We start from the raw sequence: 25,425 nt of genomic DNA on the forward strand, positions 1-25,425 counted from the left end.
GAAAACATTCACTGCAAGCTTATGCTATAAAGGGACTGAATTTCTCTGATCACACATCTTAGATAGCCTGAAGGGACCTTTGGTCAGTGTTCTCAGCATTCCTGAGATCCCATTTTTGGCATTTTTAAACTGACACAAACCACTTTAAAAATCTATATTGTCATTAGTTTCTTACAAAAGCTGTTCAGAAAAAGACTTCCATCTGCAGGCCTCTGCCCCACACTAGATAGTTCAGCTCCATTCCAAACATTATCTCGGGCTTTTTCCCTATGACATTAAACTCTGTAAAATATAACTCTACTCCTGACTAACACAGGCTACAAGAGTCTTTCCCTCTCCATCTCCCAGAGCTAAATCATAGACCAACTTCAACACCAGAGTTCTTCCTGCCTTTCACTGGAACCACTTGACACTTCATAATTACTAACTGACAGGGCTGCCTTACTGCAAACACTTGCCCTTTAAGCAGAGATCACCCTGCTGAAAAGAAAATAGTCATAATACACAGGAATATTACTGGACTGGCCTCACTGCAGGCGAGCAAACTGATTAGCTTAACTACGAGCAACACGAGAAACAGCAATGTGAATGTGGAAGTAATCAGATATTAAAATAAGCATCTCAGAAGCCTTGAATTAAGTTTTACAGAGAAATTAAGGGGCTCCTTTCTGTTTCAACTGGTTTCCTCTGACGTATTGTCCCTCTGTACCTTTAAATTATTCTTTCAAAATAACTAGGTACACATATTTTGAATAGAGAGCAAACAAGTACTTGGATTCCCTATGCTTTCCTAGAATTGTCTTAAATAAACTTCATTTTATCATGATCAAATCTAGGACTTTCCAGACCTGCTAAACAACTCCAGATGTTCACACCACACCCCCATTCCCGCCCTGCTTAAGGATTACATTTAATGGTAGGGTGAGCATAGTTCGTGTGTAACACGCTTCAGCAGCCTACCTGCACCTAAGATAAAGTTTAAGACAGCAAAATTCGCCTGTTAACTTCCCTAACCATGAATTTAGGAAAAAAGTTTTGATTTAAAACTAAAGTGAAATCCTGATTCCAGTAAAATAACCAGCAAACAACCCATGAGTGAAATAATAAACTCTTTTCAAGGAAAAAAGGAAAAAAAAAAATACAAATCAAATCTCCTTAAAAAGAACAGCATGATTTATTTGTTTACTGCATCATATGCAGGATTCTTACTAGAAGAGTATCTGATTCACACAAATCCCTAAACCTCAGTGGGAGAGAGACAAATATATTTCTTCAGTTACCATAGCTGGGACCCTAGTCAAAAAATATGTATAAAACCCTGTAGCTTCTCACTCTTCAGTTCTATGGCATTCTGTCACAGACTTTACATTTAAAATAGCACTCAAGGCTTCTGTATGCCATTAGCACAATTACTGCACGTGTGCATACGTATGTACACAAACACAGGTATATATATGTCATCTGAAAAGCACATATACATATATAGTTATGCTTTTCTCACACTATAAATATATGTACATGTGTACGCATGCATGCAGACTTGTATCTTTAATTCTGAAAAAGGCCCATTCATTTCCATAGATGCCACTGAAGAAAAGAAAAGCAAGATAAGGCTACTGTAATCATTTAACTGATTTGGATATGCACAACATTTATTTTTGTGTAGGACAGGCTACCACAGGAAAATAAATATAAATATTAATGTATAATATTGGGTATTAATTATTAACAACAGCCTTAATCTACATGCAGCTTATAAAATACTGTTACAACATTCTACTAGCACAAAGACTTACTCTGTACTAACACAGTTAACTGAAGCTCATGACATAATAGAAGATTTTTTACATTGCTGTTGTGTGTCTCAGCAGTCCCTTGGAGAAGAAATGAATCTGCACATGTACTGATGAATAAGAGTGGGAAGAATTTATATGAATATTTTTAGATTTTTCTGAACAGCAGAATGGCTTAGGGCACACAGTATGAGACCAGACTTCATAGAATATGTGTACAGAATAAACACATTACTTCATAAGGTGGGCTGAGAGGTAAGAATGTTACACTGAACACAGATGAGGGTAGAGCAAACATCTTACATATTCTAAAAGCCTGCTGGGTTTTTGTACAGCATATACTAGTGAGGATAGTTGTCTGCAACAGCAAGGCGTGTTTTCTTGTTTTGCTTCATAATCAAACATTATGCAACCCAACCCTGCAACTCTCTCACACAAGAAATCTTTATTTGCAAATATTCTTACTGTTTCCATTTTACATCTAGAGATTTTTAAGTGTTAACAAATTTAGCATTTGGGTTTTACTGAAGCTGATGACTAATAGAAAATAATCACAACAGAGAACAGGAATCTGAAAACCACTACTATCAGAATCTGGTTGTAAAGAGATGTGTTCTAATACAAAATGAGAAATTCCAGAGCCTCTGAAAAATCTTAAGAAAGTAGCAATCTGTTACAGTGATCACTCCAATAAACCCATGGTTCCTATATAAAACTTTACTGTAACTGTACTATAAATACCCTCTCAGGCAGATTACAATTTTATTCCTTTGTTTACCCCTGTAATGAGTGAAAGAAAATGACTGAGAGCTGTATGGCTGCATTGGCTCAGGTGGCAGGATGACTGATCAGATTCTGTCACAGACTGTGTATACTACTCTCAACTCTGGCCTCCAAATTAGTTACTGCCAGTATTCCCCCTTCCCCCAAATCATCACCCAAAATGGAAGACATTCTCCTATATACTTAAAAAGTGTCATACTAACTAGATGTGAATGATAGAGCAAAAACATGGAATTTCATCTGAAACTCACTCTAATGTAAAAATTTTCACAGAAACAATTACCAGAGGAAATAGTTCTTTTTTCAAAAATAAGTACTTCCTCACAGTGCCAGCATGCAAATGGAATAAAACAGAAAAAATACTTCAAAATAAAAGCAGATAGCTTTCACTGTATTTCTAACAAGTAAAATGAACCTTTCTTAGCTTGTATAAGAAGCAGTATCATGCCTTACACACCCCTTTAGTACTTACGAGTAAAATGATTAGAAGCAGATGGATGGACATTACTTCCACTGTCAGCACTTTCACTGCTAGAAATGTCATCATCTGATTCCCACACACATGAACAGGGTGAGGTTCCACCAACTTCTTCAAACTTCCTCTTTAAAATCCCACTCATTGCTGCAATGCTGTCAACATGCACCTGTAACAGGAACAGAGGCAATGAGGCGCTGAAACACCCGCCGACCGTGCAGGTCTCCCAGTCCACTTCTCATGAAAGAGTTCACGTATCAATCAGATACTACTACCTGCAGCTAAATGGCTCCTTAACCAAGAGCTGTACAAAACTTTTCCAAGAAGGAATCAAAAAACCCCACAACTTATCATCAGTATATTTATCATCTCACTGACTTTAAGAGAGAAGGTAAATGCTACCTGTATTCTACCAGTGCAGAAAAAATTCTATAGCCAATCTCATACGTAAGTATATCTACATTCAGTTATGCAGCAAATTTAGATCAAGCATAATACTCCAATGTAATTCTTCAAAAATGGACCATTATACAACACTTAGAAACTTACTTGGCACCAAGAAACATTACATGACAGAAAGTGTTCTGTAATAAATATAGTTCAGAAAAAAACTCATTTCTCTTTTGATTTATTTTAAAGGTCTGATTTATGTAATTCTCAGTACTAACAAATGCCTGCAATTGCAGTTAGATTTGAGAGCTGTATGGGACACTTTGCACTTTTCCAGGCCAGGCCCTGCGTACACAGTTTTGGTTCATTTTGTCATTTTAATTTACTCAGATGTTTCTTGCCTAGCATTTTTGAAATTTAGATATGAGTACTGGCACACAAGTAGACTATTTCCATTCACACAAGCATCAAAGGACTGGACCTATCCTTAAGAACTTGACTTCCTAATCATATTGCCCAACAAAGCCAGAGTCATGTTGAACATTCCTTATTGTTTCCCTTTCATATATAGCAGTTCATCTTCGTATCTCCATTTATGGAATGCCAAGCAGAAAAGGATGAAAATATTTTTAAAGCAATTTTTAGATAATTTTAATACATCTCATAGGTTGAAACAATTTTCCTCTATCTTTAATTAAAAAATAGTAAACTATCATCCTCATTACGGATTGCATCCTATTGACTGAAAATTAATTCTAAGATCTTAACTTAAAAGTTACAGATAATATCTACTCTCTGACTATGCTAATCAGTGAAATGCTGCTGTAAATAGCTGGGGAAAAAAGGCTGCTGTTTGATGCTTTTAAGCTTATAGTATCAAAAATTCTCATCTGATGCCACTTGCCTTCAGCTTGTTAAGCTGCCAATTCAATTCATTTTACAACATAGTTATAAATGTTATTTCTTCCAGTAAGCTTCACTCTACCTTTATGGACGTGTATAACTTAGAGAAAAGATTTCAGTATAGATGTGGAATCCTGACATAATGCTAAGAACAGATGCTGCATAAGATAATCTTCAGCACCAAACTTGTTTGCATGCAGAGCACACTAAAAATTAAATAACAAATATATTAGGGTTTCATACAGTCAGTCACACAGACAGCTTTAAATACATATGCTCACCATGATGTTCTCAGCTTGTTTTACTATTTATGAAAAAAATGTTTTCCTGAAAGGGATTTCTTCAGGCTAAATATATGGCTCAAACAAAACTTGCTTAGATCTCAACCTTTGCCCTTTTGTCCAAGAATGAATTACTATAAACTGCAAAGAAAGCACTGTATTTTTACTCTGAGGACATGGAAAGGAGAATTTAGCATCACTTTGCAAAAATCACTTTGCATCATAACCTTTGCAAAAATGTAAGAATACATTTTTATGAACCAACCTCTAATAAAAACACATTTACAAAAGAGAAAAAAGAAAGAGATAAAAGAACTAAACACACAGAATGAAACCCCACAATTATAAAGAACCACCCCCCAAGCACAGGTTCAGAAACAACTCCTCTGAACTGTCCCCCATATCCTCACTATACCTCTTGCCAACCACCTTTTCCATTGTCTCCTGCAGTGCTTACAGCACTGAAATTGTGAAATCACCATTATTTCCATGGCAACAGCCTGCAATATCAAATCCACAGGATTATAGCTTGACTGTAGAAGAGGGTAAAGAAGCAGCTGGAGTGTGAGAAAGAAAATGCTTACACTCAAACATCTCAGTGAAGAGAGTGAAAAATGAGCTGACAAAGAGTTTATTGTACAAGTGAGACCTAAGTCAAGTCCATGTGTGCGCCCATTGAAATTGTGGCTACACGAGTCATGAAGTTCCAGGTCCAAAGAACATAAGTCATAACTGCACTGCAAGGCAAACCTAATACCTGTGATCATCATTACTGCGCAGCCAGTCAGAGAGCAAGAACTCATTTCATACCCTGAGATGACTTCCAGACAAAAGCCCTTTTGTCAGACACTGTCTCCCACTAGTGCATGCACACAGTGGCTGGATGACTAAATGGTGTCTTGCACATTAGTAAAGTCACTGCACATAGTGAGAGTCTCAACAGCCAGAATTGTTACCAGCAAGTAGCAGAAACAAATATTTTTTACACCAAAGGGTTTTAAATTTGCCTATTTTTAGCACAGCCTACATTTGCAACAAGTGCCACAACCTGGTAGCAGCAAAGCCATTTCATTAAGATAATTTGTATAATGAACCGTAACAAATGGGTGTCAGGATCCTTGGAAACGACATGGGTTAGCTCTACACATAGCTAGCTGATCAAGATAAGCCAGGGGGTACAGGGATACTGCAGAACCTGAGTATCACCACAACACAAAGAAGGCATAGCTATCCATTACATATATTGAGTGTGACTGTTGCCTGATGTTTGTTCTGCATCTCTTCCAGGAAGATTACTGAGAAGGTTGTTTGACAAAGTAGTTGTGACCAAATTTAGGTGTTGCCACTTTCCTGAGATCTGTTGATTCTCATCTCTCTGTTATCAAGTCTCCCCAGGAATATGTTACATAGGGGAAAGGAGACACTTCCATTACTCAAGAGCTTGGCTATCACAGAGATAGATTAGAGAGTATCTAAAGCTGTTTGTACACACTATGTACCAGCAGGAGATCCCTTTAGAATAACATCTGTATAAACAGATGCTGCTCCATAAGCCAATATTCTTCAGAAAGGGGCACATCTGCACAGGCATGCACAAGGCATGTTCCATTTGATAGCCTTGTTTACACAGGCATCAGTACCTGAGCAAGATCTGTATCTCCAGGAACTAGGCCATAATAAGCATGGGACACACAGCCCAGTGCTGTTTATGTGAGCATTATTTTGCTCTTTGCTCACTGTGTGATATATCCCAGTGGAAGACACGGATATATGCCAGAGACCAACAGGACTAAGCAACCGTCAAACTTCTTACAGTGGTGAGGCCACAAAGTTAGTGATATCACTAAAGGCTCCCTAAGTGCACAATCAGGGAACCAGGACAGGGAACTCAACTGAATTGTTCTTTGTCCTGCACCATAACTACAATTGAATAGGTAAATTCAGATTTTGGGGAATCAAACTGAAGCAACTGCAGTCACAAAGAAATCCAAATCCAACCACATTTGAACAGAAGACCCTGGAGGTAGGTCTAATGGGACAAGGCACCAAAGACTTATACAAGTCAAATTTTCAATACATGAATGGAAAGCAAAACTATAAATAAACCCCATATCTGATAGGAGGACTCATAAGGGTAATGTAACCGTGCAGTGATACAATTTTGCTAACACAAGTCACTTAGGGTACGTGAGACTGCCATTATATAGGATGGGAATACTCTTAAATACACAGAAGTACTTCAGCAATACACATACTCTGAAAAGAAGTGAGCAAATGTACATATGCATAGAAGGCAGTACACAGAAGTCCATGTCTGACTATAGGAACCAAACGACAGCACATGACTAAGAAAAACAAATGCAGGATGGTCAATCAATATTCTTGGACTTCCACTAAGATACCAGTGAGGTTCAGCCTTCAGAGGCTGAAAAACAACCACCAGCTACAGGTAAAGAGATCTTCTATATCAAACTTATCCATGTGGTTAAAAGAGGCGAAAGTTGGCTTGAAAGGTTCAATTAGAAACAAACCTTTCCAGATGATTACTAAACAGCTGTCTAGGAGCTACAGTTGATTTGGAGCAGCATCCTTCTGATTCACACAAATGAGTAACAAGCAGACACTGGAATCTTTCCTCTTGATAGATATATCCTTCACAACAAAAAAAATCTTTGCACAGTGACGTGATACATCATCCTCTGCCATCCTTCTCACCATGCTTGTGTGGCATTAGTCCACAGCAAGGCAAAACAGATTTGAAACAGAGGGAACAGTATTAAAGCAAGGAAAATAAGCTAACACATCGCTATGAGCTCCAGGTCAAACACCAATTGCCTAACACAGTTAAGGATTCTTCAAGAAAATGACAACTTGACACAGCAGAAGCACATGATGGATATGGGCTGTGAGAACACTCTCCATCCATTTTTTCCTCTTTCACTTCCTAGTTTTCCTCCACCCTGATGAAACTACTCCTACAATGAGAACATTTAGCCAGTTCTCTAGCTGCAGGTATGCTGACTGGCGAAGCAAGTCCTCAAAGCTCCATGGCAACAGGCTTTGCCTTCCTACAACGCCAGATAACTGGCAGGCACCTGCTATTTAAAAATTTCAGAGGCAATATGTTATTACTAGAAGATAAAAATCCCATGTAAATGTGGGAGATGTATTTCACACTCTCACAGTACTATCTGGAACCTACAAAGTAAAATAATGTAAAAGCCTGGCTGGTTTGACTTTCTCTGGTACCTAAAAAGGCTGGAAATGTTAGAGAATCTTGGTAACAATCTCACTGCAGCAGACCTTTAGGTATCTTCTTTAGATAGCAGGTATCCCCAAATCCCAGTGAAAGGCCTAAAAAGAGTGATGTTATAATTACTGAGTGAATGGACAGGTGACAGTGTATTCATTACCTGTGCTCCCGGGAGAAAATTTTTCTTATGATACTGTGGTAACATACACTGCCAAACTTGTTCTACAAAACCTAACTTAAGTTGCCATATCCTCAGCATCTCACTGACGCCCATGGACAGTTTATATATTGGGCATGACATTCTATGCTACAGATTATCCCTTTGGCCAGTCTGGGTCAGCTTCCCTGGCCATGCTTCCCCCAGCTCCTTATGCAGTTCCTCACTGGCAGAGGATAAGACACTGAAAAATCCTTGACTTAGAGCAAGCACCACTTAGCAACAACAAAATCATCAGCGTGCTGTCAATATCATTTTCATATTGAATCTGAAAAACACAGCACCGACCCAGCTACTACGAAGAAAACGAACTCTGTCCCAGGCAAAATCAGGACAAGTCACAAAGACAAGTCCAACAATATCATCCTAGCCAAAATTTTCAAAAAAATGTTTTGCAAAATTCAGTGCTAAAGTATACAGCTCATACAACATCTGAGACACTGAACAAGTACTGAGCATACCTGTGAAGACATAAACATCACGCATGTACCATATGCAGTAAACATAAAAAATAGATATGAAATAAAAAAATAGAACCCTATTCAAATTATATATCCTCATGATTTAGAGAAAAGCCTCACTATAGAAATCAGTTATTGACTAAAGCTCCAGAAAAATCAAGAGGAAAAAAGCTCAAGAACACACTGGCATTTGGAGTGGAGGGGGGTGGGGGACAGCGTATAAGAAATCCAACTACGTACTTCTTTGGTTCATTTATGAAACTTTATTTTGTACTAATTTGATCTTGAGACCTGATCACATTTCATGATAAAATCTACCTGAATAAAAATTCTTATCTGAAAATAAAACCACAAATAAACATAAAAGGCGGGCATTAAATAAAAACTGTCCTATGTGTCACACTGCATCTTCCTTGTCTCAAATGCATCAACTGAAAGTACAGAAAAATTTGAAGTCTGTAGCAGCAATACAGATTCACTTGTGAACATAAACCACTTCTATGCAAATGACTGCAAACTGAACTGGAGGATGCAGAAAACAGATGTTGCACATAAAACATTACTGCAAAGTACTCATCACAAACAACTCCCACCCACTGGCCAGTCAGCATGTACTATAACATGCTAGAGAGACTTGGCAAATAATTTCACAGTCACATCATGAATATTGATGCTCACAAGCTGAGATGTTTGGGTTATTTGTTGTGATTAATATTCTTTTTTAATTTAAGTCTTTTTCTTAGCTTGCAAACAAAGCTTCATTTTTTTAAAGACATTTTTCTTACCTGCTAAATAAACGTCAGCAGCAGAGATGTTTGTGAACTAATCAAGGTGCTTGCTTGGCTCCATATAATGCACTGGATTATTCTGCTCTGTGTGTAACTGACAGTTTTAAATTTGGGAGGGGAGGGGTAGTCAAACCCAAAAGCACCTAGAGTGACATCATCACTCACACAAAGACTATTACTTGCTTTTGAAAATGACTATTCACATAAAGAACTGCATTAATGCAGACAAAAAACCATTTGCATGAATGCTTGCAAACAGTGAACAACAGAGGTACACGAACATGAATCAAACAGCTGTTCGGAATTCAAATTAATGTTTGCAATACATGTTTTGCTGTATTTGGCAGCTCTAATCATAAGCACCAGTTTCCAGAGGTGGGCTCTGGTAGTTTCAGTACTACAATCTGTAACATTTTAAAACACGTAGCAAACTAACTCCACTTAAGAGACTACACTGTATAGGCACAGGGAATACCATTAGTATAATCTTACTAATATATTTTTGCTCACAGCAGCGGTCAACTTACACAAACGTAAAATAGGAAAATTCTTTCTCTGCTTGTTTGCTCCAGCCTAGCTAAATCCACAGCACCAAGGAAATCCTGCAGGATAAGACTGCGCAATTCAACCTGGGGAATCTGTTCTGGCATTGCAAGCCAAATCCTGCCGAGTCTGCTCTTTGCAGGGTTTCTATACCATCACTTTACAGTACTCCTGATTTCACACTTGAGTACTGATCCACTAATCTTCTAGACTGCCTACACATTGTTGTACACACTAACACATGCCACCTAGCTCCACTGGCAATGAATTTAAAATGCAGAAACGATGCTGGCATATGCTCATCTCTCACATCTACAAGCAGTACAAATGCTGATAGATCTGGCTCCTTTAGTCTTCCAAAAGCATCTCACACAGTCCTACATGAACCAAGCATGCAAATATCCCCCTCGCCATCACCCAAAACAAGATTCCTGCACACAGCAGCAGTGAAATAGCCTTCTAATTCTTAGCTACATGAACTGATGTCAACAGTTCGATGAAATGCTTGTATAATTCAGCCAACAGAAGAAAATTCTATGCTAGTTTTCTTAAATTTTCTCTCAGCATGCTCTGCAGAGAACAAAGTAAGATGAGTAAGAGACAGTATTATTTCAACCAGGACCTCAGCATTCAAGTCTCCAGCAATGAAGGTGCAACCTGGTAGAAAGGGATTCAGAGGCATTCAACAAGAGGGCCTTCCTGCCAAAATGAGATTTGTCCACAAAAGCTGTTTAGTTTGAGCTTGTGTTTTATTTATAACAATTTTCTAAGCTTGCTACAGCAAGTCCTAGAGGAAAACAGGAGATTCGGGAGAACGACATTCTGAAGCTGGGTCACAAACTCAGGTTCATAATGCCTAAGGCTCCATGTAAGTCATCTAGGACACTTCTAGCAGCACCTGTCAAAGTGCTTTCCAAAGTCTTCAGGTAACACTACTGAAGACCTGGTATTGGGCACTTCTCTTACAGGTTTTGAGTTTTCATGATGAAATTCCATCAATTAAAATTCCTTCACCCAAAATCTCTGTGGAAGATTTTCTTTTACATTTTTTAAAGAAAAAAGAAATTACTATCTGTATCCCAGAAGAAACTTTGAAGTTTGTATGTAAGCTCCCAGAAAAGGCTTACTACTAGACTGTATTGCTGGACTGCTTGCAGCAAAAGTCTGGCCAGGAGAGGTCACAACTTTTTCTAAAATTGAAATGTGAAAACCAAAAACCACTGCTACTGACAGTAGGCAGTCCTACTGACTTCTACAGATACACAGACTTTTAGAGCAGAGTGAGCATGCAGGTGATGGGAAGAACTGGTCTGTCTTTTATCTGGAAGAGAGCATACTAATAACACATCTTTATTGTACCTCTTTGCAAAACGACATACAACATTTGGCTTGTTTAGCACCTTCCCAGCAACTGGAATTAGGTTCTGAGACAGGGAGCAGTGTATTTGGCACAGCAGCTTAGCATTATGTTGCTTCCAGCTGCAAGAACGGCAGCAGGGTCCAGCTCCGTAATGAAGGCTGGAATGCTATCAACTTCCTGAGTGCTGGAAATAAGTGGCCTTTAATATAAATTTTGCCCAGATTAGCCCATGTAGTAATACTAATTGGCTCACTGCAATTATAATTCATACTATTTCAGTGCTGATTTTCCACACTGTTCTTTCAAGAACATCAATCTTGTGCCCTGCCTGCAGAGGAACTGCACAACATGGCAGGAAATCTTGTGTATCTCCTGCCAAAGTACAGCATGGCCATGACTGGTACATGCCAAAGGGGCCTTCCCACCTCTCCAGCCCCAATACATGCCACTCATCTCCCTGTTACATGCTGCATTAACACACAGCCTGGCTGCTACTTCACCATTGCCATCAAAGCCACTAGAGAGAGAGTGTGAATTCAACAGCTCTCCTTTTCTGCCCTTTGTTCTCTGCATCTTGACACAGGGGCAGCCATTCTCTACTCTGAAATATGTAGTGTTTAACAGATTTTTGAAAAACCAACCGACCAAAACAAACAAACTCACAAAAACACTCAACATGCCCAAATTCAGAACATCTGAACTCCAAGAGTATTAATTTTCTCCGTTTCTTTTCTTTTCTTCCTTGCCTCTGTTTCATGAGTGCTTTTACTCAGAGTTTGAATTAAAATGCAGGAGACACGGAGCTCATCTTTGGACTTAGATGTTTATGATGTCTTATCTATAATACAGCTGCAGAGAGTGTGCCTCTAACTTAACAAGGTGAAAATGGCCCCGAGTTCTAACTTCCAAGGCCTTTTAAGGTCCAAATTACTCAATTATGGAATGCCATCTAATTTATTTTTACTTACAATCCAAAAAATAAACATTCATGTTCTGCACTGTGGGTTTTTTGAACCAATAACAAACTACCCAGATTTGTAAAGAAGGAGAAAAGAAGAACAAACCCACACCCAAGATCCTCCATATTGTTACTATATCCCATAAACCTAATTTTTCTACATCTCTACATATTCCACCCAGTGACATAACTTTTAATTACACAGCAACAACCTCAGTGTTATCACACAATTTGGGAAGCCTTTCCCAAGGCCTCAGGTCAAATGCAGTGTGCTTCTGAAGATCATTGCCTGTCAACACTGAAAGGTTGAAATTCTCTGAACTCAGGGTTCCAACACAAGAGCAGCACTATGAACTTGTAACACAAAACCATAGGAGCATATTTGCAAAACTCACTCTGAACTAGGTTTTCCTCTTTTTTTTCTTCTGAAAAGACAGGAACAAACTCTTCCAGTTTAACTGTTTAAGTACTGAAGGATGTGTGCACACATCCAAGTGGTTTCATACCTTGTTCTGGCCGTAACTTTTGACAATAATAGTACTAGTTCTATGTCACAAGATTTAAAAAAGGACTAACTTTAGGAGATTACAGTTTAGAAACAAGACAAGTGGGTATTTTGGAGGTTTTTTGGAGTATGGCAAACATGGTAAGATTGCTTTCACCTATGTGATCTAATATTTACTGTACAGCACAGAATTCTCTTCACACATGAACAAGCAATGCTGAAAATTGCTGGAAAAATCTAGCCTGGCAGAAACCTCAGCTCATCTGTTTGCAACTTGCTATAAAAAAAAGCCAAAACAAATCAAACAAACAAACAAAGCTGCAGTACTTCCTCCATGTTATCATCACTGTCGTTCACAACCTAGACACCACAGGCAATATGCAACAAACTTTCTCATTCTATTTTTACCAGATGAGAACTTCTGGTCCTATATCCAAAACCCAAAGGATTCATGTAAAATTGGCACAACTTGGCTAACACTATAAAATGTAAAGATGTACTTCTAGCAACGTATCACACCTTTACTTCCTCAAATAATGTTTAGATTACCTATTATCGCCATACAATCTTAAATCATATACACTGGAAAAAGAGATTTAAAATTAAAGCAACTCAGGTTTTTTCACCTCCATTGAAAACAAATTATTCTCAAGAAGACTCACAGAAAAGTTTCTATAATCCATTTAATTATCTGCTTTCTAAATATGTTAATATTTTATTCTCATACAGAATAAAAGCTACCATATCTTTTCCTCTCACTCATTTTGCCGGGTTAAGAACTGTCTGGATGGACGGGCCCAGAGAGTGATGGTGAATGGTGCTGCACCCAGTTGGTGTCCAGCCACGAGTGATGTCTCTCAGGGATCAGTGTTGGGCCCAGTCCTGTTTAATAGCTTTAGATGGTCTTGATGAGGGGATTGAGTCTACCATTAGCAAATTTCTGAAGTTAGGTCAGAGTGTCAACCTGCTGGAGGGTAGGAAGCCCTGCAGAAGAACCTGGGCAGGCTGGATCAATGGGCCAGACCAGTGGCATGACGTTCAACATGACCAAGTGCTGGGTCCTGCACTCAGGATACAACAACCCCATGCAGTGCCACAGACTGGGGGCAGAGCAGCTGGAAAGTGGCCCAGCATAGAAGGACCCGGGGCGGGGGGGTGCTGGTTGACAGCAGCTGAGTGACCTGGGGGTGTTTAGCCTGGAGAAGAGAAGGGATCTTATCACTGTCTGAAATTCCCTGGAAGGAGGGTGTAGCCACGTGAGGGTCGGTCTCTTCTCCCAGGCAACCAGCAACAGAACAGGTCACAGTCTTAACCTGTGCCATGGGAGGTTTAAGCTGGAATAAGGAAGAATTTCTTCACAGAAAAGGTGATCAGATATTGGAAAGAACTGCCCAGAGGGTGTTTAAGGAAAGACTGGACTTGACACTTAGTGCCATGGTCTGGTTAAAATGGTGATGTTTGGTCATAGGTTGGACTCAATGATCTCAGAGGTCTTTTCCAACCTAATTGATTCTGTGATTTCAAGTAATCAAAAGCAAGTATTCAGCTTTCACTTTAATAGACCTTTGGTATTTGTGTTGCCAGTTAAAAATGGATTTTAGTACTAATTTGCAGAGGATTAATTATTTGTATGTGTAACAATACCTTTTAATATTTTAATGCTATCTTTAAGACACTTCATAACAGAAAAAATTCCCTGTTCAATGATGAAAAATGAATCAGCATGCTGACTAACATATGCTACTGATGCCTTTTCCTGGTCTTAAAATCAAGAGTCAAACATGGTTAGAAGGGAAAAAGGGATTTTACCTCGGTATTTATTTTAAGGATCCTTAGGTGCACACGTCCAGGTCGAGTGCACCGAAATGCGCACCACAATGCACACCTCCAAAAGATCTGGTATAACATTATAGATCTTACTAATTAGCATATCTATCAAAAATTCCCCAATGAGAGGCTTTAGTGAGCCCCCCTCCCCAAGGAGCCTTCCCTTGGATGGTTCTATCTTGGTTTACAGAATGTGTTCTGGAGAGGACCTTGGGGTCTTGGGCACACGGATCCCTAACTGTAGGGTATGCCCAGCCCCTGCCCTGGAAGGATGTCTGCTGAAATAAGAGATTGCACAACCCCCAGCAGGACTCCCTGGGAAGGCAGCTAACCTTTTACTCATGGCGAGAAAAGACAGACCCAGAATCCTCTGGGAGACCCTATGCAGATCCCTTGTAACCCCACTGGCCTTTACCCTCTGGCACCCATCCCCTGTATCCCTATAAAGCTAGCCCCCTGCCCCTGCGAGCAGAGAGCTGCCCATCCCTGGCCTCCCCTTCGCCGGAGTACAGACCAATAAAGCTACCTTAATGTGGAACAGCTACACGGCCTCTCGTCTCTCTCTGGTCTGGCTTGGCCTGGAGGCTGCCCTGCAGAGCTGAGCTGAAATCACGAGCTGACAATCACCAAAGAGCTGACAGCTTCTGCACGGGCCCTCCTAGCCAGCAGCTGAGGGAAGACATCGGGCCTCGGGAAGGCGATTCCTTTTGGGACCATCTCTCCGGACCGGTCACCTCTTCCTCGGTCAGAGCTACTGACCCCTCACCAGCTGTCATATCTAACTACGAAGCTACTAAAACATTTAGTCTCCTAGCTGAACAAACAAGTCCAAGAATGTAGGCAAACAGCACTAAGAATACAGAAGTTGTAAAGAAAGATATAACGGGAATAAAAGAAAAGGCAAAAAATCTTCATGGCATCACTACCACAAATCATACATATATCAACAAAATAAAAGAATAAGAGGGGTCTATTTAGCCCACTAAGAAAGTGTTTGTCATTTGTTCTGTTTTCTAGGCACAAGCAGGAAGTCATCCAATAGGAAAGAAGGAGAAACAGAAAAAACTGCAGTGGTATTTTTCATTAATATTGAATACCAGCTAACAACAAAACAACATATGATATGTGGAAGGCATAAATAATAAAGAACTGGATTTAAAAAAAGTAGTATGATAGAATATCCCAGGTTGGAAGGGACCCACAAGGATCACTAAGTCCAGCTGCTGCAAATAGTGGTAATGCATTCTTAACTGAAAATAATTAATTCTTTAAAAGATGAAATTTCTTAGCAATGCTAAGTAAGTGAATGCTATTTCTTGCTTATAAAAAGATTTTTAATAATATAGGTTTTGACTTTTGTTTAAGGTAATTTAATATTTTAGTTAAGATGGTTTGTATGATATTTCAGTCACCTGCACATACAACTGACAAGGAAGAATTCACTAATGCAATAAATAAAAAAAAAAAAAATTCTTTAATTTACAGATTGTTAACTTACAAAGGTGGTGCTTAACCACACCTTTTCTATCCTAGACTTCCCTGGGAATAAGCCTGTATCTTCAAATATTATACAACACATACCTGTATCACCACCATGAATTTTTTTAAACAACTTTCTACCTGCTTTCCAACTCTTCATCAGGTCTACCTCCCACTCACATGCTCCCTTCTTAGCAGGGTCTTCAACCAAGGCTAATGAGCTTATCTCATTTCCACGAAGCTGGTGAATGCTGGCAGCAGCTGACAGTGAATGCTGGACAGAAAATGCAAATCTGTAGTTCATGTAGAATACCTGAATCATTAGTGAACTTTAAAACTAGTGACAGCACAGTAGTTTTGAATAATATCTTTCATGCTGTCATTATTAAGCGGTAGATATTTTAGCCACCAAAAGCCAAATCCATCTGCAGCAGCAGTGTTTCCAAGGAGACAGAATAATTTAAACACATGTGGAACTACATCTCTGTTTTCATCAACTCCTCTCTGTTACTGGAGTACTTCTGAGTCAGATTTCTCATTTGATGGGGGAAAGTGATTTGAATACATAGATTTGAGACTGTAATTTAACAGCTGAGCTTATGCTTTCAGATACATATCCATTACCTACAAATAACAAATGTTAGGATGCAACTCAACTTCAGTCAGTGCTATTTACCAGTGTTTACATTCCAGTGTAACAAAAAAAAAACCAAAAAAAAAGATACAGCTCATCAGTCTTTCAGAATAATTTTGTGAATCACTGACATTTAGTGTAAATTACTGATTTTTTTTTTTTTTTAATTTGATGTTTCTTTAGCAAACATACCAGGCTCCATTTTCTGAAGAAACAGTGAGGAAGAAAGGACACCACTCCAGATGATAATATTGGTAAATAAGTGGACAGCGGAAAAAAGCTTTCTTCCAGTCTTTTTAGCACTTGTAAGAGTTCTACTGACTTGTTCCAGTTTTTCTTTATGACACAAATTTTTAATAATTTTAGGTCTGCTCTAAGGGAATTCACTCAGTGAATACAAGAAAAATGGATTCACGCATTTACTGATTTTAATCTCTGAAATCTATTAAAACTAAATTCCACTATTTTAGCTTTACAAATATATTTTATTAATATATATACACTCAAATCAATGATAATCACAATTTATTTATATCAATTAATATTTTTGCTTCAAACCAGCAAAACAGAGTCCTGTAAAACAATTATTTCCTACACGTAAAATGTAGAGGTAAATCAGTAGAGAGCTTATTGAAAACCTTGCCCCAGTGAGGCCAATATCAAAATATCCTATTGTTTCAGTGGGCCAGGATTTCTGCCTGTAGTCCTATATTCTCATATAATGTGACTTGATAAACAAATCTGCTTTCTGTACTAAGCAATTTATTTGCTGCTTGCCATCTCCAGACTGTGTGAACTAACAGCTGATGCTAACACAAACTCTGCAGAAGCAAGCTATTTCAACTATTTATTAAAACTCATATATAAATGCTGTAGGTACTACAAGATTTATCACATACACATAACTATATGCATCTTTTCTTTCCTTTATGACAAAGATAATTTTGTAACTGAATTATCAACCACATTCATTCCAAACCTAAAAATAATGCAAAAAATCTACAAAATCCCTTTCAGTAGTTCTGAGGAGCCGTTCTTACTGTTTGTTCACCACTAAATAAGACAGTTCCAGAAGCAGTTCATTTTCCTATCCAAACTCAAAGAAAGCATTTTTAGATCTTCCAGCACTCTCTTCCTGCTGGTAGCATACACTGTATTTTCAACAGTGAGTATTTCCATCACACAAAATGACCTCTCTTCCTACATCTTACTGAGCAACTTCGGCATCAATGAGATGCAATGCGTATCCTGTCACATGAGAAAGCTGCCAGCATCAGGCATGCCTATGATTTCACTGTTTATGGATCTCACATCCGTTGAAACCTCCAAGGCAGGAGAAATAATAATGTGAAAAGCTGCTTCAGAGTCATTTGTGAGGAACAAGCAAGATGCTTGCACATACATTTTTATATCCAAGAAATGTTGTGGCAAGGATCAAGAATAGCTATTTATAACAGGAATTTTTTCACCCTTACCTGTAAATCGGGTTTCTGTGTTTCAGCTCTGTCAGTGCAGAATGAAAGGTTTACTCCCCCTTTTTCCATCCATCAGACAGCAGCCATCCAATAACTGAAGTCATCCTGGCATCCTCTGGAACATGCTCTCTCCCTTATTTCCCACTCCCCACCCCCATCTGCATGCTAGCAAAATGGGAAAACAGAAAGAAGAAAACAGAACAAAAAAGCACATCTAAAAACCAGCTTTAATAAGCTACTTAGTAGTCAGTGAGGACACTCTGTACAAAAAGGTAATGACAAAATTTAAAGACAAGAAAAAAAAGTCTATTAATAAACCTTCAGCTCCACTACTGAATAGGAATTCTCCCTTTCAGCTCCTTTTTGTAAGGAAAAAACAAGCAAACAGCTGTAGGAACACAGTTACTGCCTGTATACATTCTTTTAGACTGACTCAGCTATCCAGATCTTCAGTGAAGAGTGCTGCTGTGTATTTAGGAAAGCTTGTGATTATCAAAATAACAGTGGTGCTTTTATACAAACGAGGATCTGACATCTCAATACAAATTAGAATAATTCAGAGATAGATGCCAGGAATTTCATACAAAGTACGTTTTCATTCTGTTTGAGGCAGTATTTATAAAATACTTTAAAAAGAATAATTAGTAGATACTTTTTCTTGAATGCTAGCTATTTAAAACTCTACCTGTAAACCTGGTGCATGCGCATATATTTTACTGTATTTCTAGTATAGTAGCCAACGTTCAGTGTGCTGCATGAACTTTACACAAAACTTTCCACCTAAATAAGAATTCAAATGCAGAGAATGACTAGGTGAACCAATTTTCAATTCACATGCCTGAAATATACTCCTAGTCTCTTTGTAGCCTCTCAAATCTAGTTTGAAAAAAAATATTTCCAAGACCAGAGTGTTTTTATTTTCTAGCTATCTGTATAAATCAGGTATCAGCTCAGTTGAAGACAACAGCATCACATTTAGTTTATGACAGTTAAATTACATTTAAAATCAAAATCAAACATGAGTCTTCTAAGCTAAGGTATCATTTACTGCCATATCAAAGCATTTGTACTACAGGATTTCCCCTTTATAGAAAAACATTAAGCAGCAGAAGCTGACAAATACCTTTGTGTTTAAAAATTTTAATCTTCAGCTATAGCTTTTCAATAAAATTAACTGTGAATTCCTTTAAATAAGAGCATCTGTTCTCTTCAATGAATTATTGATCTTTAACCACAGCAAGACTATAGCAATTAGCATACCTTCACTACAAAGTAATAGCTGATTTAGCTTCTGAAAAAATTAGCTGTCAGTCTTATCACAACGAACTGCCAGCAGATCCTGTGCATAACATTCAGATTCTGTCTTTACAAGCAAAGTAGGTGTCCTTTTTAACCAAATACCTCAGTTTAACATAAAATCTCTTCTTAGATGCCTAGAAAAATGGAAATCCCTTCCGGCAAGCATTAAAAAACTATTAGTTTTCAAATCCAAAAATCAATACAATTTTTTAGTGGGAAAGAACTGTAGGGAATCCTGAGAAAAACCTAAACAGACTTTTTTTCCTGATAAGCAATTGACTGGAAGACTTCAAAAATTTTTTTTTTTTTTTTGATCTGCAGAAAGAAATTTGGATTTGAGCACCAACACTTCACCTTTCAACCAGCCTGAGTGCTGAGCAAAATGAACAGACATACAGAACTGTAGTGTCACACCTAGACTTAATAAACATTTTTTAAATACAGATGGCAAGGTGCAGCACTGTTCCATCCCCAAAACACCATTGGAACAGCTAGTCAGAGAAATGGGAAGTACAAACAAGTAAATTAGAATGCCTTGCAAAATCTGCTATGAAAATAGGAGATTATACCAACAAACCCCCCAATAGCTCTACAACAGTCACAGAATGAAGCAACTCTAATACAGACAGTGTTTCTAAAGTTAAAACACAAATAGCATTGCTACCAAAAACTGATTATCATTAAGTAGGCTGGTGCTTCCCCCACATTCCACATGGGCTGCACACACAAACCTCCCCAGTGGGGTCTGTGCAATCTCCAGAACATAACCTTGCCAGTTTCCTCTGATTTCTGTGTAACATCAGACAGTCCTTGTGAAACTTGCCCCAGTTTGCACATCAAGAATTGAGTAAAGTTGTTTACATGATAAATGCATTTTAAATACATGAAATTCACTTCTGCCAGTACCGCAGGGTGCTGAGGACATTCTCCCGTGCAGGCTGGGGCATTTGGCTGCCCGGGCATGAGGCCAACCTACACACCGCACAGCTGGTGGCCCTGAGAGAGGAAGGCAGCAGCAGCCCCTGCTCACCCTTTGCCAGGACCCTTTCTTCAAGTTCAGCCTCTTGCCCTTGGCCCCTGCTGGAGCTGTGCTCCCACTGCTGCAGCCCTGATGGGACCCAGCCAGGCACTGTCCTGACCCGGAGGGCTGAGCACCCACCCGGTCGCCAAGGGATCCCGGACCTGCCCCTCCACCAGGCTCCCAATCCAGCCTGGCAGCCATCCCCAGGCCTGAGCTGCTCTATACTGCTGAGCTGCCCTCGGCTTCTGTCTCACCTGCTCTTTCCAAGCCACCTGCTGCGCTGGCTGCTCCCTGGCAGAGCACCTGGACCTGACTGTCCCTTTCCAGAGCCAGCACCTGCTAAATCTTAGCAATGCTTTCCAGCTCCAAAGTGTCATTATTGGACTAATTAACCACATATCCACAGAGATGGAGAAAGGCAAACTGAATCCAGGTTTGTTCCCAGTTCCTGCTGTGACTCAAGGAATTACTCTTTGTACTTGCATTTGTTTGGTTATTCCTCCTATTTTTTAACTTACCTCTAGTTGATACTCCATCCAACACACATTTATCTTTTTTCTCCAGAGCTATTACACTGGAAAAAAGGAAAACTTCACCAGGAAGCAGATTCCTGACCCAACTTCCTTCTCTCTTCCTTTCCCTGATTATGTCTGTTGCTACCAAAATATTTACTTCTGTTTTCTCTGACTCTACAAAGAAAGAAGTTTCTTTTGGGAATCCCTGTATGGAATAGTTCAACAGGATTGCCTTCTTCCTGGATAAACCTTCAGGTTATGGGACTGGATAGCACCTTCTACACCATCTAAGTTTCTCCTGAAATGCAAATCTTTCCAAGTTCAAGAGAACATAAACAATGGCTGAGGGAAAAATGGTCTTGTAGCTACACATATCTCAAAGAACTCTGATTACTGGTAACTAACATCTCTTGATCTCCACTTGATACACCACACACAGGCACTCACACAGCCCCTGGATCCCAGCAGCTATCCTCAGGTTATGTAAGTTTATGATATCTTATCATACAGCCGTTCACTAAAAACCAATTACCGTACATCTCTCCTGTCAAGTGTGAGAGCAGCACTAACACTCCTCATGAAGGCACGGGTGGAGCTTGATGTACCAGTCTGTTCACCAGGCCACTGACTGCAGGCTCAGACATTTGCCTAAGACAAGCAGTGGCTACTGGCTGGCTCAGAGGCAGAAGAGCTATCACCTGACCTGTTAATGTTGTAAGAGGTCAGGTCTCCCACAGCAAAATCTGAAAGATTGCTCCTTGGATGCTGAAACAAATTTCTCACACAGGTCTAGAAATAAGACCCTTACTCACAGTTCTGCTAGCAGGATCCAGGAAGGTATGTCATGTTCCAACACATTAGATCTACTAGATCTCCTGAATGGAGACAGAAATTTTAACACCTTGTTTCTCAGCATCCTACACGTCTGTACAAAGATACTTGAAAGGAGAGGAACCTGGCTTGTAAGGCAGCAACAAGACTATGTGAATTTCACAGCCAATGCCAGTTCCATGTGGGTATCAGGATATCTGGTGTTGTTACAAAATGTGCCACCATGGTCCCCAAGCAGATTAAACACTAATAGAGGGAAAAAAAAAAATAGATGAATGAACTATGTATGACTTACTGGAGTGTACACAGCTACCTGGAAAAATCCTGCATGGTCAAAAAAACTGGAACCCACTGATGTTTGATTATGAAACCCAGGCCAAGGTTTCCTTAATTTGAAGTAGCTGGCATTGCCAGGAAATAACATATGATTTATGATTTATGACTGAAAACAAATGGAAAATGGATCTTTCTTTCTCACAAATGGTAGACAAATGCCATCATCTAGAAATGCCTGCAGAATTCCAGTATTCTGAGGTTTAAGTAGTCTGAAGCTATCAAACAGGATGTGTGTGATACAGTTTCCATGAGTCTTTGGAAAAAAAAAAAACAACTCCACAGTCAAAACAGCAAAGTAAAACTGCAGAAGCATACAACAAGCTATTTTGGCTGCAATGCCCTACTGACTGCATTCAATGAAGCCTGAAGGGATGACACTTCAGGTTGGAGGAGGTGGTGGATAATTATGGGCAATGCACAATGAAAACACATCACCCTATATTTGAAAATCAAAACTGCTTCAGGAAAGAACAGGATTAATTAACGACATCATTCATAAATTTTTACTCTTTAATAGAACCTTGAAGATTCTGCTGTGTCTGAAGGAGCTGAACAATGTTTTCTCCAGTTCAGAATAGCAACAAACCAAGTCCTTTTTTTCTAAGGCACATCATACTAGTCAAGGGATCTGGCACTTGAATACATTCCCTCCTGTTACATTAGGAGATTTAACTATCAAGGAGCTGTAAGAACCACACTGAGATGCTCAGCTTGCAGACTGAGCTCTGGGTGGGAGGCCAGAGAAACAAGAGGCCATGAACTGCTAACTTTGGGATGACAAAGGGCACAAAGACTGGTGATGCTGGCCAGGTGAATGGACACTGAGAGACACAGCAGGAACTTATTAATAACAAAGTATAGGAAGTCAGGTGACACCAGCGAGGTGGATGGACACGGACGAGGGCCGGCAGGAGCTGAAGACTCAGGAGGAGAAGCAAGACTTTCCCACACAGGGACTGTGAAGGTGCAAAGCCCAGGGTTCCTTTGCTGGGGGTCCCTCCTCAGAGGCACCAGCTCGAACTGTTTCTGCTTTACTGCAGCCGGAATAAATGGCTTTACAGACATGTGAGGCTCTGCTGTGGACAACCTGGGGTGGGACTGGTGAAGAAACCCGGCCTGCCGTGTGATAGGGGCTGTGCTGGGGGTACTGTGGGCCCTCCGGGTCCCTGGAGCGCCCTGCTGGAAGGGCTCTGGTCCCAGCTGTGGAAGCGTGGCCTTGGGAGTGTGACTGGCAGAGCCTCGGGAATGGGCAGACTGGGAAGTTTCATCAGTGGGGCAAGTGGGGAATGACTACACTGCTTATTGCACTGCTGAAGGCCAAAAACAGCTGCCTTAGTTTTAAGACAAACAGTACTGCAGCAGCCATTATAAATAAGTTTTTCTTTACTCCTTGATAAACAAAACCACGGAAAACCAAACCAAATGTTGCTTTCCTCTTAAAATATATGTAGAGAGTTCATGTGAAATAAAGATTAAAACCAAAACCAAACCAAAAAAAAAAAAACCCACACCACAGAAACCTCCACAAAAATAGTGCCAGGTGAGAACAAAACTGAAAAACATATTCAAGGCAGACTAATTTCAAGCTCTTAGAAATGCAAGTTACATAAACTTCAAGTTTCTCAGACTCTCACCCACTTACCAACATCCAATTTATATTCCTTCAATCAGCTCAAAAGTATAGTCATCTGCCTTCAGTCAAAGCAAAAGTCGTATAATAAACGACACAAAAAGAGATAAAAAGGTAAGCAAGGAACTTTTGCACAAGCGTATACATGGATTTCCATTAACTCATCTGTGACTATCTCATAAAGTAGCTTTCTACCATGGAAATTATTTCCAATTTTGCTTATTTGCATACCAACTAAGTCAGGTAAGCTCTTGCCAAAATCTGGAATTGACTTCTCATAACTAAATAACAGTACAAAACCTAAAACATTAGACTTCAAAAACAAGCTTCTCTTGAACCATAACCTATGCTTCATGACTGAAAGGCAAATTTAAACAAACCTGAAAAAGTTTACTAACCCATTTTTGATTAGCATAAATAAAAATTCTTGGTTTTCAGCCCTATCTGCTCCAGTGATGGTGGCACAGCACAGTAAGGGAAAAGAGGAGGTACTACCCCTTTTGAAAGGAACACAGACACAGACTGACAGCTAGGTCAGGGAGGAACACCACTTTTCACTGCTATGACACAGGCACCTTATGAGATTTTACTTAGTCACCACAGCTGACTACCTGAAAGATTAGTAAGAGTTCTTTTTCTGCTTATTTTGCAGGCAAGAGTTTCTTCTTTTATTTATATTCCTCTTCCTCTACTAATGCACTGACTTGATGAAATCTTTAAGCTTAATAAAATGTGCAGAAACATAAATGTGTGAAGCCAAATATTATGAGCTTAGGCAGCTATACCACAATTAGTTACAAACAGTAAAGGTGGAAAAACATTAAGAACAGGGATAATATCTAAATACATTTCCTCCAAACATTTGATGCTTACTCCAACTGTGGGCATGTCTCATTTTTCCAAAAGTAAAATTAAAAATCAACTAGATTTAGATAAATTTCACCCTGAATGTTATAATCCTGGTTTCAACCGTATGCACAGTGTTCTAATCCTACTAATTTGGTTCTTCCTGACAAGTTTCTGCTCCCTCTACCCAGCCCAGCTTCATTCATGGGTCTACAGCTACCCTATCTTCAGCCTCACCTATTGGTCATATTCACATTCATTCATATTGGTCACTAAAAGTAGCCTCTAGACTTTTATCAGGGATTGTGGGGCTGCCCACAATCAGTTCACACAGATTACCAGAGAAGTCACAAGGCTACACTGATACCTAAAAGTCACGCTTCTTCTGTATTAGATTTTGGATTTTGCCCCATGTGCCACATGTATCCATGTGCCAAACAGTGATCAAAGGAGGTCTCAAATGGTGAATCAGGTCCTCCAGTACATTATACCAACAAAACATTTTTTTTTCATAAAAATTTCTGGTGTAAAAAATTAACATTGTTTTACATTTCTACCAATGAAAGTGCTACATTTTTAAGTACACTTGTGCAAAATTTAACTCCAGAAGTCACTGAAGGAGCTCCTCCTTTACCCCATGCATACTTTTAAGAAAGGCCATGCACTGTTGCTATTGATAGTACTCACTGCTCTTCCCCAGTGCTGCTGATGCACAGCTCACCAAAACCGACACGGGAAGAGCATCCAAGGAAATCATGTCCAATTCATAAGGACATGTGATTAACCAGTACTACCAGCCTTTCAATACAACCACTTCCTTGG

At 39.4% G+C, this 25,425-nt stretch overlaps 1 protein-coding gene across 7 annotated transcripts in view; it reads right to left on the reverse strand.

Annotated features, from left to right (window-relative positions):
* The window catches only part of CSRNP3 (cysteine and serine rich nuclear protein 3), a 106,971-nt gene that overhangs the window by 70,579 nt on the left and 10,967 nt on the right, over positions 1–25,425 (reverse strand). For 4 of the 7 annotated variants that reach the window (XR_004241448.1, XR_004241447.1, XR_004241446.1 and 1 more), the window contains exons 1-2: positions 18,126–18,227; positions 3,049–3,220 (exon numbers count right to left, since the gene is read on the reverse strand). The exons of 1 other annotated variant lie outside the window; for it this stretch is intronic. Coding sequence is in view for 3 of the 6 variants with exons in the window: in XM_032115416.1 (XP_031971307.1) it covers positions 3,049–3,220; positions 18,126–18,194 (241 nt within the window). In the remaining 3 variants the exon portion in view is untranslated. Of the gene's footprint in view, positions 1–3,048; positions 3,221–18,125; positions 18,228–25,425 lie in introns of those variants that run through there. 2 more of the 7 variants (XM_032115418.1, XM_032115417.1) reach the window with 1 other exon arrangement.

This window comes from Corvus moneduloides, chromosome 7 (assembly GCF_009650955.1).
Source record: "Corvus moneduloides isolate bCorMon1 chromosome 7, bCorMon1.pri, whole genome shotgun sequence".
In the NCBI taxonomy this organism is placed as follows: Eukaryota; Metazoa; Chordata; class Aves; order Passeriformes; family Corvidae; genus Corvus; species Corvus moneduloides.